The sequence below is a fragment of the Zonotrichia albicollis genome, chromosome 12, assembly GCF_047830755.1.
Source record: "Zonotrichia albicollis isolate bZonAlb1 chromosome 12, bZonAlb1.hap1, whole genome shotgun sequence".
Taxonomy (NCBI): domain Eukaryota; kingdom Metazoa; phylum Chordata; class Aves; order Passeriformes; family Passerellidae; genus Zonotrichia; species Zonotrichia albicollis.
The window spans coordinates 15,508,571-15,523,370 of record NC_133830.1 but is presented as its reverse complement, the minus strand read 5'-3'; the positions used below and the strand labels follow the sequence as shown (position 1 = coordinate 15,523,370).

The 14,800-nt window shown below is 44.8% G+C and overlaps 2 protein-coding genes across 7 annotated transcripts in view; one reads left to right on the top strand and one right to left on the bottom strand.

Moving 5' to 3' along the window:
- The window catches only part of LOC102071399 (6-phosphofructo-2-kinase/fructose-2,6-bisphosphatase 4), a 51,975-nt gene extending 43,208 nt beyond the window's left edge, over nucleotides 1–8,767 (top strand). For 2 of the 4 annotated variants that reach the window (XM_074550034.1, XM_074550037.1), the window contains exon 14: nucleotides 6,016–8,767. In XM_074550034.1, coding sequence (XP_074406135.1) covers nucleotides 6,016–6,075 — 60 coding nt within the window. In that variant the 3' untranslated portion in view covers nucleotides 6,076–8,767. Of the gene's footprint in view, nucleotides 1–1,209; nucleotides 1,434–6,015 lie in introns of those variants that run through there. The other 2 variants (XM_074550035.1, XM_074550038.1) reach the window with 2 other exon arrangements.
- Nucleotides 7,495–14,800, bottom strand: part of PRKCD (protein kinase C delta) — a 63,583-nt gene continuing 56,277 nt past the window's right edge. For all 3 annotated transcript variants that reach the window (XM_074550030.1, XM_074550029.1, XM_074550031.1), the window contains exons 15-18: nucleotides 14,244–14,382; nucleotides 13,235–13,423; nucleotides 12,877–13,005; nucleotides 7,495–11,675 (exon numbers count right to left, since the gene is read on the bottom strand). In XM_074550030.1, coding sequence (XP_074406131.1) covers nucleotides 11,517–11,675; nucleotides 12,877–13,005; nucleotides 13,235–13,423; nucleotides 14,244–14,382 — 616 coding nt within the window. In that variant the 3' untranslated portion in view covers nucleotides 7,495–11,516. The remainder of the gene's footprint in view (nucleotides 11,676–12,876; nucleotides 13,006–13,234; nucleotides 13,424–14,243; nucleotides 14,383–14,800) is intronic.

Below are 14,800 nucleotides of genomic sequence, written 5' to 3'. Positions count from 1 at the left end.
TTCACGTGGCAGAAATGCAGGCAGAGCTCTGGGCTGTTTGTTTGTGGCATGTGTGAAGCTCAGAGTACCGTGGGGACTTGTCTGGAGCAGACTGAAGCCTTGTGTTTGTCAGGATTGTGCTGACTGAAGTTCTGACCTTTCCTAATAAAGGAGTCTATAGTCCTTTACAGAAAATAATTCAGGGGAGTTGCTTTAGCTGTTGTTTTCTGGCCCAAAGAAGGGACCCAGCAAGTGCTGGGGTGAAATGTCTGCTTTGCACATCTGGCTTAGTCAGTGACTGACACAGAGGGCATTACTCACACCAGACCTCCTGTTTTATTTTGTTGAGAGGACCTGGGGGAAGGAGGTGTTAGTGCAAGGTGAGCTGGCTGACCACAGTGTGGAACAAGCAGGACTAATGAAACCCATCAGTGGGAAGTGTGAGGAATTGGCAGTGATTTGGCCTAAAATGGATCTTGTAAGGAGCTTCAGAGCAGTTTATCATGGTCTGCTCTGTTGGGAGGAGGGAGAATACCAATTGCACAGGCTTTGGGACTTGCAGGAGGTGGTGCCATAGCAGATTTGATTCCTCTTTGGCTGCACTGGGGTCTTGGTTTCATTTGGTTTTAAATAATTGAGTGGTGCACTAAATGTAATTGTTTCTCTGCAACCTCTGCAAAAGGAGGTGAGATCTAGTTGGTGTGATCAGCCTTGAATGGTTAAGGTGTCTGAGAACATATATTTTATTTTGTTAGAGGTGTTACATTGTCTGTAACACAAGCACACGTTAAAAGCTTCCTCTTGGCACAGAAGCACGTGACAGATTTGGTGAAACACTGCAAGTTTCTCAGTGAGATGTGCATTTGCTGAAGCATGTGATAAGGTGGATTCCTGCTTGGGCCTGTAAAAGACTTCCCTCTAAATGTGACTGACCTGAGCTTTGGGTAGTGCTGCCAGCAAGGGAGCTGTATTTAACTGTTCCTCAGAGGACTGTGAAAATATAAAAAGTGGTTTTTTTTTTTTTTTTTTTACTGTAAATACCTTTTGTGCTGTCTCATTCTGGGACAGCACCCAGCTCTCAGTCTGCTGCATTCTTGGGGTGTGGGGGGCTGAAACCATCTCTGCTTCTCAATCAACCCAGCTGTGTACTTGTGAAGGGACCTGATTGGTGGTTTTTGTTGGTCTTACTGCTGCATGATAAATATTCTCTGTATTTTTATTATTATACAGAATGTAGACATTTCCAGACCTACCGAGGACGCTCTTGTAACAGTCCCTGCTCATCACTGAATCCTGTGTCCCGACCAACTATCAAACTTGGGTGCTGTTTTCATCCTGCTACTTCAAAATAAATTGAAAAGCTAATCATTCCAATCACTTTGAAATAAAAAAAAAAATAATAGCCACACCCAAACCAAACTCATAATTCAAACCAAATGTCTGTACAGCACATGATTTGAAAAAATTAATCAAATCACAATAAAACTGTTGCACTGGCTAATTTATTGTGGATGAGTTATCAGACCTTGATCGGCCCTCACTGGAATGCTGGTTTTGTAAATTGCTGTCATTTAAATATCCTGCAGCATTAAGCTTTATTGGAATAGCCAGCAATCATTTAGTGTTAGCTGCAGTGTATTTATGAAAGCCATGAAACACAACATCCTGTGTGAGATAAGAAGGTCAGAATTTGTTTTGCCCAGTAGAGCACCAGTATTATCTGTTTCAGGGCCCTTGGGAGTGATTGGACTGCCATGCAGTGTAAAATAACAACCCATAATTACTGTAAATCCCTAATCCCACTGATCCACAGCACTAGGGCTCTACATGTGCTAATTAAGGATGTGCTGTAAGAGCAGGGTAGCAACTTTTCATTTAGTTCCAGGACAGTTATTCAAAGAACAGGAATATGTATAAATGTTTTTAATGTACAACTTTTGTTAACAGCAGTTCTGCATTAACCAGGCTCTAGTGTTTGCCTAGAGAAGGGATTTTAAACTCCCTTTTTTCCTGCTTTGTGTGGATGTGGGTGATGGAGCTGCTGTGTACCCAGATTTTATGAGGGCTCCAATAAGCAGTGCTGACCAGAACAGAGTTAGAAGCAGAGTTACCCAGAGCCTTTTGTAGATGGGTAGTGGCTCCAGCAGACACAAATCTCAACCCAGCAGGGCATGAATCCCAAACTATATGGTAGGAAAGCCTCTTGCAGGAGGGAGGAGACTGCAGGCTGTGGGAGATGTGGTGCCCTGGTGCCTTTGCCATGGTGTTCCCTGGGCACCACAAGGCTGTGGGAGGTGCCTGTGCCATGGAGCAGGCAGGGTAAGGCAGAAAAACACTGAGCCTCAGAACTGTTTTCTGAGGGGGTATTTAAGCAGTGAAATTAAGCAGGGCTGTAGGTTGTGGAAAGTTTTTAGCTGTTAGGTTTCTCAGGTGGTATGTTTTTCCCAAACCAGGATTTTGGGGAAGAAAAAAGCTAAATATCTGCACTTCTAAAATGGTACCGAAGTCTTCAGAAGTTTGTACAATTGGGAATGTTTGCCATGACCAGAGAGCCTCCTGCTGTGGTGCTTGGTGTTTAGTTAAACCACTGTCCCTGGGCTGAAACTGGGAGAACCTGGATCATTTTCCTGTTGCTGCCATGACTGTGATGTAGGAATGGTTGGTCACTTTTCCATGTTTAGTTGCTCCAGGGTCTGGGCCTGAGCTTTGCCGTGAAAGGGCCCAGAGGAGCAGCTGAGCCTGCTGAACCCCCATTCACACAACCACGGGCCTGGTTGCTCTTACCTGCCAGCTGAGGTGACATTCCTGAGGGATCACAGGGGTGCTGGCCATAGCCAGCTCCTCAGGAGCCACAGCTTGGAGTGCTGTCACCTCCACAGGCCACAGCTAAGGAAACACCATCCAAATGAAATCAAATGCATTGCATTTCTTATGGAGCCAAACTCTGTGCAGGCTTCTGCTGTGGAAAAAATGAGTTTTGCTGCTTGAAAAAGCGTGGCTTGGGCTGTCAGAGACAATTGAGGGGGAGGATGACAGGAGCAGGAGCTTGGCCAGTGAGGAAAGCAAAGTTTGCCTGGTCTGTGGCTGGTGGAGGTGGAAGAGGGAAGGGAAGCAGCAGCAGCACCCAGGACCTTCCATTCCTGCCAGCTGCTGCCAGCCAGATTTCCTGGGGCTGTGTCTGCTGAGCACAGCACTCACTGTGCTGATGTGTGCGCAGAGTGAAGTGGATATTTAAAAGCAGAATGCTCTAAGGGATCTTCTCTTACAGCAGGATGGTTTATCAGCCCTGGCTTTGTCAGTAAAGGAGGGCCTGATGCTGATGGGAGGTGTCAGCAGTGGGTCGTGGCACAGCCTGCTGAGGGGAAGCTGACAGTGCTGGATGTTTGTATTGTGCTCTTTATTTCTGTGTTTAGGCCTGTGCTGGCTCTTGTCTCCAGAGGTTCCTCCTTCTGCCTGCAGGATCTTCCTGTTCTGCTGTGGGGGTCACATTGTAGCTGAGTCAAAGCAACACTGAGAGCAGGGCCTGTCCTGCTGGAGACCCACAGCACTTTGCTGCTCTGTCCTGTAGGACAGGAATGTCCAGAGGCCAGGGCGTAGTGAGAGTGGGAGGGTATTTGAGTTAATCTGTGTACTCTTGAGTCTTTCAAAGGGTAAAATGGACTCTTGTCCTTGTGCAAGGCAGGGTCAGGCTGCTCCTGCCTCAGGGAGCAGGCTCTGGAAACAGCAAGCTGGGGCTGGCCAGGGAACAGGGTGAATGGCTGGGGAGAAACAGTATTTGGGACAGGTGTGTGGTTTTTATTCCTCCTCCTGTGTTTCCTGGGCTCTCCAGACTGTGTTGCTGCTGCTGTGGGGCTGTTCCCAGCATGGTCATTTGTCCAGGTGTGCTTTGGTCCAGGCACTTGCAGGAACTCCTTCCCAAAAGTAAGGCTGACGCCTCTGTCCCCTTTCTAAGCAGCAGCACTGTCCTTGTTACATGGCATTTCCCTCCCAGTGCCCATGGCTGTTCTGAGTGTGGGTACAATCCCAGTTGCCATCATCTCAACTAATGGGATTCCTGTGAGTAGGAATCCACTTACAGTTAATGAGGATTTTGGTCCCTTTCTAAGCCCCTGCTCATCTGCTCTCACTGCTGGCTCTTGTTTGTTTAATAAGCCCTTGGGGGTGTTTGTCAGGGTTTATCCCAGTTCTCTTCCTTCAGTGTGACAGTTCAGCACACTTTGCTTCCACAGCCTGTTTGTTTACTCAAATTCAAGCTTTTTTTGCTTTCAGCTTTCTTGCCTGCTTATCAATATTCCCTTTGGGTCTGTCTTAGTTATTAGAATGCTGCTTTTATCCAATACCTCTCATTCACTGAAATAAGCTGCATCTTCTGCCTTGCCTTAATCACCTCATTTCCTTTCAGCTTCATGTTTGAGCTGTGTAGCTCTTGCTGCTTGAGGACTAATTTCCAGTACCTCTGGATTCCTGCATTTTGATGCTGCATTTCATGCTCCATTTAATTTTCTTTGAATCAACATCAGATGTTCAGCTTAAAAGATTTCAGCCAGTATTCTGGGAGTGCCTGTGGAGACCTCTGTGCAGTCCCAGGGAAATTCTGGGTATGTTGCATCAGTTGCTAAGAAAAACACAAACACACCAAATTCCAGCACGTTCTGTTGGTTTCTTGGGTTTTTTTTTTTCCCTATAACCCTGCAGAGTATGACTTGTTTTGCTAACTCCTCATGTTCTTAGCAGATACTGATGCTTTCTGAGGCTTTCCCCTGGCTGCAGAAGAGATGCTTCTTGTAGAAGCTTCTTTTTGAAATAGGGTTATTGCTTTGCTTTCCTTCAAACAGATGTGAGGGTGGCTCAGGCTGTCTGCTGATGGGTGCAGGGATTTCCAGCACTTGGACAATTCTGTCCAGCAGCATTTGCTGTGTGTGTGTTCCCAGAAGCCTTGGTGTGGTATTCATGGTGGAAAATGGGGATTTACCTAAGGGCTTGAAGGCTGATGACAGAGGAAAGGGCTGGTGTGGATGTAGCAGAACCGGTAAGGGCAGAGCAATGCTGGCAGAATTCAACCTCCAAAGAGAATCTGGTGCTGCTTGTTTATAGCCTGCTTTCATAAGAAATGGCTGAAAAAATCTAGAAACTGGGGTTGGGGAGGGGATTGAATTGCTTTTTGAGTGGATGAGTTTTGACTGATGGAGTTGTGTGTCTGCATGTGCTGAGAGGGCCCCTTGCTGTGTGCTCGTGGGGCTCTGCTTTCCCCAGAGCTTGACTGGAGAGACTTGTTTTGAATGTAAACTCCAATAAATGTGGTAATAAAACCGCTGGAGCATTCCCTGATGGCAGTGTGACATCTGCCACATGCCATGTGTATCCCAAAATGCATTTAAACTTGATGTTACCAGCTCTTCAGGGAACACTTGATGTTACCAGCTCTTCAGGGAGTTATTCAGAGTTCTTCCAGTGGTTTGGCTGCTTGCTGATAGGATCAGGATTGGCTTTATTGCTGTTGGTGTTAAGGAATTATTTCCTGGAGTGTTCTTGGAACAAGGAGAGGAAGGCTTCCCTCCCTCAAGATTTTATTGATTCCTGTGTGGTTTATGGCCTTTGCAGGGTTCTGTTCTTCCTTGCACTACATGCATAAACACTGGGAGAGACAGAGGGTTAGAAAAATGTGGCTGAAACAGTGATTAAAGGAAAAAAAGGTTTTAAAAGCTGTAACAGTGAGACCTGCATATGGTGTACAGGCACCAGTTGTCCTGCCAGACCTGGTGTGGTACAAATCTGAGGGATGCATTTCACTGGCAGCAGAGCTCCTGCTTTTGGGAGTCTGAGGGCTCTGTAAAGCTCCTGGCACTGGGATGAGGTCCAGCCTGAGTCTGACAGGGGCTGGGGCCTTTCCTTGTGTTTTACAGAGCATTTTGAGGGATCCAGCATTACAACTTGCTCACCTTTGTGTCCTGTAACATCTGCGTGCTGAGCAAAACCACAGCTGCTGTCAGACCTTTGCTTTAACATTTTATTTTATTTTTGTCTTTAAATTTGCAGAATGTAGGTGTGAATAGGTCGAGAGAAGAAGCTTTGAGGACAGTGCCCACCCACCTATAGCTGCAGCTCCCGGGGCAGCAGCCCTTCCTCCAGCAGCTCAGGGCCCCGCGGTGTCGGAGCAGGGCGGGATGGACGCGCCTCCCCTCCCCTTCCAGACATTTCGAATGTGATTCTGCTCCTTTGGACAAAACCTGTGCTCCTGGATAACTCCAAAGGTATCAGTGAAGAGATTGTGGGGAGCAGAGCAGAGTTGGGTTCAGATTTTTCTTATGTAAATTTGTGCAGTTTCAGTGGGTTTTTACTGTTTTTGTCTGTGGATAATGCAAGGTGGTTAATTGCCCGTGTTGATTTTACTGTCAGATTTTAACTAGATTTTATTTTCTTTTTGTAAGTGTTTTTTCTAAGAGTTCTCTTGTTTTTACTGTGAATGATTGCCTAGAATTACACAGAGTTTTTTTTGATGGTGTATTTAACATGGGCAAAATTCTACATTTTGAGCACTGGAGGCTTCATGTTGCAAAGCTGCTTTTAATGGGGAAGCCCATCAGCTCTGATAATTGTTTGAAATTGAACTTTGGTTTGCCAACCACAACTTAAAGTTTTTTTGAAATTCACAAGGGAGATGTTCCCTTTGGAGAATGAAAGCATTAAAGCTGGGAAATTCTGCTGTTTTAGCAAGATTTTGACACTTTCCAGAGACCAGGAGGTCTCTACTGTACTTTGGAGGGCAGTGGGGGACATGAGTATGAGTGCCAGGTGGGGAATGAATGGAGAGAGACATGTCCTTTCTGCTGCAGTTATGGGAGGGGATGAGCAGCTTTTCTGGAAGGGAGGGGAAAAGGATTCAGTCTGTCAAGGGCTGGAAAAGCTACTTGTCTTGTTAGTGTTGTCTTTTATATTTTTAGAGAATTTTTGGAATGAATTTCAACATAAAAGTATATGTTTCTCTTTTATAGCCACGTTTAATATGTACATCAGGAAACAGTACAGAAAGGTTAGGTGAGTTTAACCATTCTAACAGCTCATGCAACAAAAACACCAGGTAAATTCTGAAATAATTTTAACAAGGCACACCTGCCTTGGAGTTTTTTGTATTGTTTTTAAGCACCTTCCATCATCCCAGTTTTTCTTCTCCCAGTTGCTCTTTTATGCCTAGTGAAACTCCAGTGCTAAAAATGGAATTTTCTGTCTCTGTCAAGGTCACAACCTTTTAACTGTACTAAATCAAAGTGTATTTTGTATGTGTGTTACCAGACAACTGAAGCGAGCTGCCAGCACTGCTGCTGGCTCTAGCTCTGCAATGAGGAGAACTATTCTTTGGTAGTTGGACTGTGTTTTTTCTAAGGATTCTCTCCAATTAATTGAGCTTTTACCATGTGAGTTGCTGGGGTTGTTTTGTTGTTTTGGCTTTTTTTCTTTCCGGAATTCCTGTGTGAAATACCAGGCCCTGGTAACATAGTTTTGCAGGCAAGGGCTAAATTGTCTTTTGTTTGTGCAGGGTCTATAAAATAATGTGCTGCTGTTGTGATTAATTTTTTTTTTAATAAGCTAAATTCAGCAATATATTCAGCTCTGGAAGTAAGCCATAGTGCATTGCTGGGTTCTGTTTCAGAGGAGGAATGTGTAGGGTGCAGAATGACCAGGAACACTTGCTTCAAGCGCTGCTGTCTAAAGCTTTGTGTGTGTGTGTTATGGTAATGCCATTTCAGACCTTTATTAATTCAGTGTGCCCATAGTTGTGGGGTGAGGAGAGAGCCTGCCTGGCACTGCTCAGAGGAGTGAATTCATTGATGTGGTTAACAAGGCCACCTTTGTGGCACAACTGAAGGGGCAATTTCCCCTCCCACAGTGGTGTGGGAAAGCCGGGCTGTGCCCCAGGCAGCCCCCGCTCCTCTGCTGGGACAGGAGGGGTGGTTGAGCAGTTTTTACACTGAGAATGTCAGGATTTATCTGTAAGAATCCCAGGAGGCTGCATTAGAAAAGTGGGGTTTTACTGGCAGATTGTGAGCTCAGACCTGGCTGAAGAAGTGTGGGCAGAAGAATTGTGTCCCCCAGTGAGAGCTGAGCCCAGGGTTGTTCTCATTGCTGGTGAGCACAGCTTGGGGTGTCTCCTCTCCCCCTTTGTTTTACCTCTCTGATCTCTCAGAGGTGCTGTAACATCCTCGAGGCTACATGTCCTATGTACAGTAGGTATTTTTATAGCCTGCTTTCAGATATACTGTGATGAGTGTTTTACTACAATGGGCGTTCAGTAAAAAGAGTTGTATAGAAGTGTAAATAAACTATTGTGCTGATACTTGAAGAGAAAAAAAAATGAAGTTGTTGGTTCTACAGTAGGAAGGTACTAAATCAGTGACTGCATCTGACCCTGGTGGGAGAGAGCAGGTGTAGATGATGAATGTAGATTTGAGCTGAATGTAGATTTGGAGTGATGAGTTCTCCCAGGGTGGAACCCTGACTGCTGTTCTGGGAAGGCACAGTTAAGAATTGCAGTTAATTGTCACTTCTGTAAGTGTGTCCCCCACTCCTGACAGAACAGTCACTGACAGGGGAGGGGCAGACCCTTGTCCTGACCTTCTGTGTTTGTACCATTTGACTGCCTCTGTCCTGTGTGTGCCTGGCTCAGATGCAGTCTCTGGACTGGGATTAACCTGTCCTTTCTTACATCGTTGGCCTTTGTTGTGATCTTTCAGACAAATGTAATCATTTGACCTTTGATCCAAGTAATAAAGATCAAATGCTACAGGGTGCACTGATGTGTGTTTCTTTCCATGTCCATTTCCAGTGGCTGAATTGCCAGGTGAGTGTTCCTGAGCCTCAGCAGGGTTCCACAGCTTCCACAAGCTGGGTTTAGGGCGTTTAGATATAAATGTAAAGATTATATTAACTCACCTCGTGGGTGCTTTATTGTGACAAATAACTATGATTGAAGTAGGAAGCTCAATAATGGAGGAAGAAGTTGGAGGAGCTGATTAAATGCATACCAGGATTTGCACGTGATAGAGGAGAAAGGTAAGGCTTTATTAGCTTCACCTGGTCACTGGGATTAACATCTGCTCCACCCTCTCAGACCTACACTGTTCTTACCTTGTCTTGAACATGCTGCTGGTGTTTTGGGAAAGGTGAACACCAACAGCCAAATGCTGCCTGTCAGTACAAGTTTGTAGAAGGGAGCTGGAGGGCATTACGTTTGCATTAAATTAATGACTGCTTTGTGCTTTTAGAATTATGTACTCACATTTTCCTGCTGATTGCAGCCCTCCAGGTGGTAACCACTTCTCTCTTCTCTGCTAGGTGGGAGGAGTGTTTTAATTGTTCTTTAACTCCACTGTGTATTTCTGTTTGGGGAGCAGGTAACTTCTGTGTTTGTTTTAGAGCTTTTAGGCTGCTTTCTGGACAAAATCCTTTAAAAGCTGAAACTTCCTGTAGTATGAGGATGAGCCAGAGCTGATGGATGAGTGAGTGAACCCAGGTGTGCTCACAGGAGGCCCTGGGCTGCAGCAGCTCTGCAGAGGAGGTGGAGGAGCTCCCCAGGCTGTGCTATAACACAGGTAACAGTGGTGCAAGGGCTGAGCAGGACAGGGCTGCCCTGGAGGATGGGTGGAGCAGCTGCTCTGCAGAGGAGAGGGATCTGTGCCCCTGTGTGAGTGCAGCTGGCACAGCTGTGGCAGCAGGACATGCTCCTGGTACATCACTCAGGTGCCAGCTGCAAGAGTTGCTGTGTGAAGCCTTCTGAGCAGATCTGGCACTTGTTAGTCCAGAGCAAAGCAGGTGAGTGCAGGGAGCCAGTTCCCACAAGGAATATTTACTCCTACTGCCAATTGATAACAACTTCTTTGTGTGCAGAGACCCACTGCTGCTGGCACCCACCTTTGGAACTCCTTACCTAGAAATGCCCTTCTGTTCGGGTGCAAGGGCACAGCACTCACCTTGGAAAGCAGAATCACTTTCTGGTGACAAATGGCAAGCCAGAAGTCACTCTGTAGGTTATGTGAAGGGGAAAAGGCAGGTTCTGCTCTCCCTGCAGCACCTCACACTGCTTGTTCCCTTGGAGTGGGCTTGGTAAAGCAGGCCAGTCCTGGCATTTGGAAATGCCAGCTGTGTTCTGCCCCTTCCAGCCTCAGTCTGCTGCAGGCTCAGATGGCATCCCAGTCATGCTGGCATTGCTTGAGTTACAACAATAAGCTAGAGCTGTTCTTTAGAAGCAGAACAAAGGCAGCAGTGTATTTTTTTTTTTAATCTCTACAAAGTATTACAGCTTTCTGCTGCTCTTTCAGCAGGATTAACAGTCTGAAACGACCCAGAAGCTCCAGGGTTCTCCTAGGAATTCTGTAGCATTCCATAATTCTTGGATGAACTGACACATGTACATTTTTTTCTGCCTGCTCAGTGTTGAGAAAAGTCATTTGCAATAGTGTTAGAAGATACAGAAAGCTCCTGAGAAGCAAAGGAACTTTGCTTCAGTCTTGAATTTTATGAGCTGACTGCAAGGCGAAGGTTTTGGAAGGAGCTTTGCAGTCATTACATTAGGTTTTCTTTCTCTCTAATGGCTAAAAATCAAAATTCAGAAGTTGATGTTGCAAGGCAGCAGGATCTGGTTTTGTGCCCTTCCAACAGCAAGCAGGAGGCGCCACAGCTGCTGTGTTACAAACAAGCAAATAAAACTGAAGAAGGATTTTGTGTTTGGGAGTTAAACAGAATAATTCCTCAGGCAGAGCAGCAAGTAACTCTGCAGTCATTACCTGGGTTCTGTCCTGCTGTGACTGCTGTGGCTGTTTGCAGGGAGTGGCATTTAGGGGCAGAACCCTACATTCCCAGGCAGGATGGGGCTGCTCTGGGATGCTGAGGCCTCTTTGTCTCAAGGCTTGGATTGCCTTGGAATAAATATGTGTATTTACTGAATAAAGATGTAGCATTTATTCACCAAAAGCACCCCTGAGCTGTTTCCCACAGCAGCTGGTGTTAGACTAGGAATCTCTGCTTTCTCCTGACACTTTCTTTTGTTTAATTCACAAAAACAACAAATATTTTAAGAAAGCAATCAGGGCTGACCAAGCATTATTTTTTCACTGTACTTTAAAGACCGCTGGAGGTCAAGTGTATATTGTTAAAAATCAGAGTCATAGGTGAAAGTCACATTAAACTTTCTTTTAATTGAAGACAAATAAAAGAACCAAGGGCTCAAACACATTTTAAAAAGACATCTTCTGTTCCCCAATGTCTTCTCTCGAGCAAAATATACAGCACACACATATATATATATAACATAACTACATTCAAGTACCAAACAGAATTTACATTTTCCCAAACAGAGAAAATAATGCACATGATTCACATACCTTAAACCCAACCATGCATAAAAACACTGCCAATAAATCAGGAGTTGAACATAATTCATCACACTAGGGTGTATTATTCTGAAGTATCGACGTTGTTGGAATGCATTAACACGTGGGAGTGTGGGTTTGTAACCCTGCTTTAAAGTCCAGCTGTTCACAGACTTACTTGTTCAAGATCTGTTCAAATTTTGGGTTAATAAAAGAAAATCCATCAAATGCAGACTGATCCATGGACTCAATCAGGTTTTTGTCACTGTAGGACAGTTTTGGCTTCTCACTCAGAAATTCCCTGTCAAAGTTGTTGTAGTCACTTGCTGATTTCTGTATTAGAGAGGGAAGACAGTGTGAGACAAACTTTGTATTTTCTTCAAGAACAAATTACTTAAATGCAAAATGTTGTGAAGTAAGTATTTTAGCTCCCTCCCTTCTTCCCCTGCTTTAGAGAAAAAAAAAATCTAATTTTAACCTACTTTAGCAAGACTATAAGATTATATTTCTTATTGTTAGCTGGAAACCAACAGAAAAACCAAACCCAGGTTGCTTTGGAGAAGAAACCAAACCTGGATTTGGGATAACACTGGGTAATTACCCAAAGATTATCTGTTGACAAAAGCAATGCAGCATTAACTTACACATCAGACCAACATTTCTTGCCATTAACCAAAATGTTTAAATGCCTGAGAACATTTTACAGGCTGTACTTGTTCAGAGAATAAAGCAATGCCCTACAGCAGCTGTTTTGTGTTCAATAAATATTCACGTAACTAGAAACTGTTTTACACTCTCCACCACCAAAGACTTCCCACTTCTCTGGGAACAAGCAACACAAAACCTTGTGTGTTTGCAGGGGCAGCTCTCCTCCATAGAGTATATTTTAAAGACACTATTGCCTCCACACCATTTCATCTGTTCTAGGAACAGCTGGAGAAACACTGGTTTGGGATTTTAAGCACATGAGCTGAAAGAGCAGCGTCCCACTGTGATACAGACTGAATCACAGTCTGTTCTGCAGGTGTTTTTTTCAAATACCATCAGGCATGTACATGAATACCAAGTTCAGCAGCTTAGAGAATGCTGCTTCCTGCCCCCTTGGAGAGAGTTTGAGGCAGCAGAGATTTAATGCTTGCACAGAGGGCCTGCAGCAGGTACCAGCTGAGCAGCCTGGAGCTACTGCTGCTCATCCCATGTGGCATTTCAGAAAAGCAAACTGTGAGGAACTGTGAACATTCTAACACAGAGGGGAATGGAGATCAAAGGTATCTGTTGGTTCTCAGGAACATTTTATCCACAAGTTCCTTCAGAGCAATGGGAAGATCTTAACAGGAAGATCTCAGGGCAGTCAGAGGAGTACAGTGCACCTGTGTATAACTGAATCACCCAAGAACAATGAGCTTACAGACACACAACTTTTTCATTTGTAAACTGTGAGGAGAGGATGGCAGTGGGATCCTTTGTGCAGGCACAGAATTCACCCCTTACCTTATGGCTGCTGTTTATTAAGAACAAAGAACAACCCACTTACCACTTTTGGCCTGAAGGGAGGGTCCACCTCCCTCTTCTCTAGAGCTGTCCAGTTGATTGTTTTGAAGAAAGGATGGTCTCTGATATTCCCAGTGACCCCAAGTCGCTTTGCTGGATCCCTTTCAAAGAGCTGCAGGAGAAGAACACCCAGTAAAGAGCTGCTCCAAAGGTGCATGGCAGTGCAAGAGTTACAGGTTTGGTGCTAAAACAACTCCGGGTGCTGACAGCAAACAGAGCATTGGGAATTAATCTGACCTGGCTTTCCCTTTGTCAGAGCAATTTGCTGACAAACAGCTCCTTGGTGAGGAGATCTGTCTGTCCCTGCACAGTACCAGCACCCCGGGGACCATCAGCCCTACCTTCTCTAAGATATCCTTTGATTCCTTGGTGATCCAGCGTGGGTAGTGAGGGGTGTCCACTCGGATGGACTCAAACAGTTCATCTTCATCATCCCCATGGAAAGGGGACTGGCCAATGAGCATCTCATAGAGCAGCACCCCAAAGGACCACCAGTCCACAGAGAACGTGTACCGCAAACCCTGCAGGATCTGGGGCGCACAGGAGGGATTCAGGTAAGAGGCAAGAAGCAGAAATACATACAAAAATCAGGAGAGGTATTTCAAGAGAGAAGTTTAATGACTAGAGCACTTAGGGGAAAAATAAAAATCCATCTCTCTGGGAAGTTGTGGACACTGATGCAGAGCTGTGGTTTTACTCCAGGCTGCTGTTTGTGGGAATGTGGCCAGCTCCATGGACAGAGCTTTGCTCTCATTCAGAAATTTTCTCCTTTAAATAACCATAGACTTAAAAACAGCCTCTCTAGTTTCTTTACAAGTTGAAGGGAGAAACAAGTAATGATGCAAAGGAGATTCCTACAGAAGTCTTTGATATAATTTATAGCTTTAAAAGCTAGATACTTTCATTGAGCTGCTTTGCAAATAAGATTTAAAAAACCCCAACAAACTAATGCACAGAATTAAACTCTGTGAGATTCCCCTTAAAAGCTCCTTTTGTTCTGAATTCTGGTTGTTTGCACAGGCACAAGTCTCTTCTCCATCTGCAGTGCCCATACAGATTCATTCTGCAGGAGCTTCATGGATGTGCTTGCTACACCTAACCCCCAGTTTTTAAAAACCTGAGCATTTTAACTTTCCAAACCCACATTTTTTTAAACTTATATATACAGAATATTTTAAAATCTGAAGTGTCTTCTATAAAAAGCACAGATACCATTTTTTTCTCTGATTTTTACCTCTAATTAGACTTGGACTTTTCTGAACAATTAGCCTACAAGCAGGTGATTAATCACAGCAGCTGTGTGCCATCAGGGCACTCAGCCCATGCCAGCAGTGTCTCTGCCATACTGACCTCGGGAGCGATGTAGTCAGGGGTCCCACAGAAAGTGCTCGCCTTGTTGTCACCAAAGACGTTTTCTTTGCACATTCCAAAATCAGCTATTTTGATGTGGCCTTCTTTATCAAGCATCACATTGTCCAGTTTTAGGTCTCTGCAAAAAGTGTTTTTAAAAGGTTGTGCTTTAAGTCGTTTTTGTAATCAGATGGACACAGTTTGTTCACTGATAAACACACAAAGGCTTTTCAAGAACAATAATCATCCATCAACACAATCCATCCAAAATGGTACTTTTGTGCTTTGAAGGCATGAGGGACAAGGGAAGAATTCTCTCTTGTCAAAGCAAAGAAGAGGCTGAGGTGCATGTACAGAATGTGACCTTATAATCCTCCACATTTGCTTTCAGATGCAGAAGCACAGCCAGAGCTTCTGTTGCTGCTGGAAGGCAGCGTGAGTTAATGCCCCAGCAGCTGACACTGCAGTGCTGCACCAGCTCCAGGGCTCAAAAGGAGGATTGTGCTGGATTCTGAGAGCCTTTGGCAGGAATTTGATTGTTTGAAACCTGCCCAACT